At 38.8% G+C, this 5044-nt stretch overlaps 1 protein-coding gene across 1 annotated transcript; it reads right to left on the bottom strand.

Moving 5' to 3' along the window:
- Window positions 1-294: 294 nt before the first annotated feature.
- On the bottom strand, window positions 295-4642 carry LOC141436163 (toll-like receptor 7). The gene has a single exon (XM_074099045.1). The coding sequence runs from the start codon at window positions 4443-4445 to the stop codon at window positions 588-590; it is 3858 nt and encodes a 1285-aa protein (XP_073955146.1). The 5' UTR covers window positions 4446-4642; the 3' UTR covers window positions 295-587.
- Window positions 4643-5044: the final 402 nt, after the last annotated feature.

Below are 5044 nucleotides of genomic sequence, written 5' to 3'. Positions count from 1 at the left end.
TGTGAGAGCTTTTTGTAGCCGCTGCGTGTAAGTTTGAATAAGTTTTTTCAATACTGAGTTTACTAGTGGTAATATTAATAGCTACTTGGAGGTAAAGTTTATCTATAAGTAAATCAAAATGTAGTCGTTTAATGCATTACCTACTGTTTGTTGCAATCTTGAATTTGAAACAAAGCTGCTAAGCTAAAAAAACAAAGTTGTTGGTACATAAATATCTTTTATCTTATTATTATTATCTATTCAATATTTTTTGTTAAAAGGATAGGGATAAATCAAAGAAATAAAATCTCAATATATGCAAAAATTATCACAATGGCTTTATTATAAAGTATATAAATAGTATACTCGTGACTTAAGAATAATATGGACATTCATATATTTACATTATTTACAAGTAACATATTCTACAGCAGTCTTATAGAATGTATTTACACCAACATTACGAAACATTTACGCCTTTTGGAACGGCGAGAAAATACAAAAATAGATTAAAATTTTAGTTATTTGGTATAGCGCGTTGCAATTACAATGATTCACATGAAGCTGACTAAATGATTTAACATAACTGGGTTCATGAGAAGCACGGACTAGACAAGGTAGGCTTGACCTGATTGCTGAGTGTCAATTAAGGGAGGCGGCGGGGGCCAATGGCGAAATTCCCGCCGTCGGTTCGGGTTGACCCCTCCAAGTTCTAACGAGGAGTAATCGGAGTCTATTGATGAGTAAATATGATCCGATGGTGGCCTGCCATCCGGCCCGTATGATGCTCCCTGGCCCTGTTGTGAACCTACATCCATAAACTCCGGAGCACCACCCATACCCCCAGCTGGCCCTCTAATCTTTTCCGTGAAAGAGAACGACCTCATCGTTCCATTTTGGACACTACTTCTCATCGTGTATGAATTGATATTGTTTCTGTAACTAGACGAATTAGATTTTTGCCTACGATCCGGCATCGCATACCACAATTTCTCCCAGAACTTACTTTGGCCCCACCTGACGCGCGAACCAGTTTTTAAATACGGCTTCAAATCAGGATCACACTCAGTTTCGGGTAAAACTGAGCTATCTTCAATTATAACTAAGCTATAAATTCGAGATTTCAGAATTTCATGTAGCGTTTGACGAAACTCGAAACGCGACCATTCAGTTTCAATAAAATTCCTCGTTAGGACAATTATAATGCGCTTAGAGGCTTCTGCGGCCTCGGGCAGTGGCAATGTGCATTGCATGTAAGGCGAACTGTGCTGTGGGATATCTCTATAATGCAGACAAAGGTGATACGAAGGGCTTCCATTTTCCAATTCAGCGGCTAACGTTTGAATAACAAAGTCATCATCCTTGGGGCTGTAGCATACGTAGGCATCGTACAATTTATCAGTGTCATCGCACGCCCCGGTGAATGGGAACAATCTTATTCCGCAACTTGTATAAAGCCAGATGCGAATTGTGTCTCTAAATAAGAAAATCAAAAGGATGACTAGCATGATTAGCATAAAACCGGTGAGCGTAGTCACCATCATGGGCATGTAATTTGAGACCAGCATGTTATCTATAACAGAATCTCCGGCGTAATAGTCACTGCATATCGTGCCGTTCAGATTGAGTTCTTTCTTTTGTGGTAATTGCCCTTCGGCGTTCCAACAGAACAAGTCTGAGATATCGACTATTTTAGGAACGTTGTCAGCAACGAAGGCTGTAAATTTTTGTAAATATCTACATTTACATGACCACATGTTGTTTCCTAAAGACAGAGCATTTATATTCATCTTGCTATTTAAATTCCAAACAGCAAAATCTACTAGCCTGTTTCCGTGTAATTTTAAAATTTTAAGTGAATATAAAGATGAAAAAGTTGAGTTGGCAATGTAGCTGATAAAATTGTCATGCAAATATAGTTCATTAAGTTGCGTCAGATGTTCAAATTCATAGCCTTTTAAATGCTTCAGTTTATTGCTACCAAGATTTAATATTAATAGGGAGGATAACCCGGCGAAAGTCCTATTTTGTATGTTCTCGACTCCGCTCGAATTAACATACAGCGACCTCATATTTTTTCGCCCGATGAATGCATAATTTTGCAATTCTTTAAAGTCGTTACCATCTAAGTAGACCTCGGTTGCATCCATGGGTATTTTTTCTGGTATTTCAATTGCGCGCTTGCTGGAGCAATCGACTACATTTGTATGCCAAGTCGGATCATGATAACAAGAGCAATTATAGGGGCAGGTCATTTGGCAATCGCAGGCAACGTAATCGCAACAGTGGCACAAAGTAAAACAATGAGTCTCGTACGGACATAGAAAGTCAGTAGATTTAAGATTACTAAGGGGTAAATGCGTAACGCCTCTCGTGTGTGTCATATTACAGAGGACATTTTCGAGGTCCATTATTCGAGGGTGTTGCCTCATTGCTGTCATATTGTTTATCATGGGCAACCATTCCATGGAGCAATCGCAATTAAACGGATTTCCTCCGATATAGAACTCAGGCAGGGACTTGTTCAAGGGAACTGAGGACAGCCGGAGGCTGTTGATATCTAAATTAGATATCTCATTTGCGTAAATATCAACCCGAGTGAGATTGCGTTTCTCTATAAACGTGTTTACATGAATTTTGTTAATGTGGTTATTGTTTATGAACAACAACTCAACGCTATTCGGTATTGCTAATGGTGATATTTCGACAATACGGTTGTGACTAACGTCTAAAGTTTTGATATTTATTTCATCTTGAAGTTTATAATAATTACCTAAATGTTCGATAAAATTTCCATGTACATCAAGCCATTTTAATTTACTGGGAACAAAAGCATAATCAAACCAAACTAGATGATTTTCTGATAGGTTAAGCCAAAGTAAGCTCAAAAGAGTGGAAAAAACTCCATTTATATCAGATAGGAAGTTACCGTCTAACCTAACAGCTTCTAATTGCGAATTCCTAATGAAACTTCCTCTCTCGATAGATTGAATTTTATTTTTTGCTAAGTTTAGTACTTGTAGGCTAGGTACATCCCAAAACATTCCAACTGATAAGTTCCCAATAACATTGTCGATTAATCTTAGTCCCGTCAATTGATCCAGATTCTTAAAAGAACCATTCTTTATATCTGATATTTGATTTTCACCAAGGTCCAGCGTTTTTAATAAAGACAATTCCCAAATAGCATTCGGTACTTCTCTTAACTGATTAGAACTCAAATCCAATTCCTTAAGATCGGAGCAATTCTTAAAAGCTTTTGGATCAATGTTGACTAAAAGGTTGTTATTTAAATTCAATTTACTTAACACAAACAGTCCGTTGAAAAGTAACTCATCAATGGTATGTAAGCGATTTTCAGCTAAATTTAAAGTATGCAAGTTATATAAGGGAAGAAACGTATTATCCTCAATATATCCAATGGAGTTATTCCTTAAATCTAATATCTGAAGGAAGAATAAATCCTTGAACGTCTTACCATCTATCCTCGTCAAGGCGTTATTGGATAAATTCAGAATGACTAAGCGTATAAGGCCGATAAATGTTCTGCCGTCGATATGAGAGCTCGAGAGCTGATTATTAGATAAATCTAAGACAAGCAGCTGTTCTAATCGGTGGAACACGCCTGTGGCTAATTCAAATAGCTGGTTATTATTTAAATACATTTCTCGTAACTCCTTCGTGTTCGAGAACGTGCCCTCCGGTACTATCTGGAGGTTATTGTAGGAAACATTTAATATCCGCAGAGAAATGAGTCCATTGAATGTTTCACTTGAGATATCGGTGATATTATTATTCTGTAGCCGCAACTCTTGGAGATTCTTCAACCCGGTGATTTGCGATTCATCGCTCAAGGATTTTAGATCATTATCACTTAAATCCAAACTTCGAAGACCGGAACCGCAGTTTTTTCCAAATCCAAGGCGATCTACACTTTTGATCTTATTTTGAGTGAAGTTTAAAACTTGAAGGTTGCCCAGCGGGCAAAATACTTCAGATGGTATTACTTTCAAATTATTCTTTCCCAAGTCGAGTACTTGTAATTCTCTCAATCCATTGAAAGTTCCAAGCGATAGCTCCAAGTTTTTATTTGGACTCCAATCGTAGTTTTTGGATCGGATCGACAACTTTTTCAGTTCGCGTAATCCTTCGAACGCGTTGCCGGGTATTCTGAGGAGTTTACAGTTCTCGAGTGTTAGTTCAGTGAGCGTCGAAAACCTTTGAAAATAGTTTGCCTCGAGATAACTTTCGAAAAGCAGCAATTGATTGCACTCTATATTGAGACGTTTTACAGCGCTAGAAGGTGCATGTGCCAAACTGGATCCATCTGCCTCGAGAGTTCGCACCCGGCATAACGTGCGTCCTTCATCACCTTTGGATTGGAGACCGCAATTATCCACACCTTTGGGAGCATACGCGGCATTAACACCCAAAGTCACTAACAAAAGAGTCAGGAGTTGAAACATTTTCTACACACATTTGTCTCAACAGTTCTAAGCGAAACTGTAAGAAACGTCACTTTTTTCACTTGAACTTTGTTTTTTAACGTCAATTGTGTCCGTTATCAGCGATTGTGTCACTTCACTGATGTTTATGTTGTGGCGCGCGTACGTTCGTTGCGGGAGGCGACGCGGTCGCGTGCCGCCCTCATCGTGGTTGGAGTACGACTGGTGAGCACAGCTTAGGCTCGCACAGCGAGAGTAGTGCTCGGTCGCCCCACTGCACCCCCCCTACGCCCTCACCCCACATAGTTCCACGTTCCCTGCATGGCGCCACTTGCGCGCCCGAGCGCTCTCGCACAATTATGTAATGTTTTCTTAATCAAGCCACCGCATCGCGCAAAAACGGATGCTTTACTGGAAAGTCATGTTTTATTAAAATTATGAAGACGTTTAACTTATTTTAAATAGTTTGACGCATTTTTACGCGTATGTTAAGGAAAGTCTGAAACTATAAGTAATTGGAACTTACTTTTTAAATTTGCACTCAGTTCAATGCAGTCATTGAACCGCAAATTTAAATAGAGCTTTACGTACATATGATACCTAACGATTTTTTTTGGACA

The sequence above is a fragment of the Choristoneura fumiferana genome, chromosome 16 (genome assembly GCF_025370935.1).
Source record: "Choristoneura fumiferana chromosome 16, NRCan_CFum_1, whole genome shotgun sequence".
Taxonomy (NCBI): domain Eukaryota; kingdom Metazoa; phylum Arthropoda; class Insecta; order Lepidoptera; family Tortricidae; genus Choristoneura; species Choristoneura fumiferana.
This window is presented reverse-complemented; position numbering and strand designations above follow the sequence as displayed.

What these genes read in the sequence shown, in the direction of transcription:
- LOC141436163 (XM_074099045.1), bottom strand. Translation starts at nt 4,445, where the DNA reads ATGTTTCAACTCCTGACTCTTTTGTTAGTGACTTTGGGTGTTAATGCC.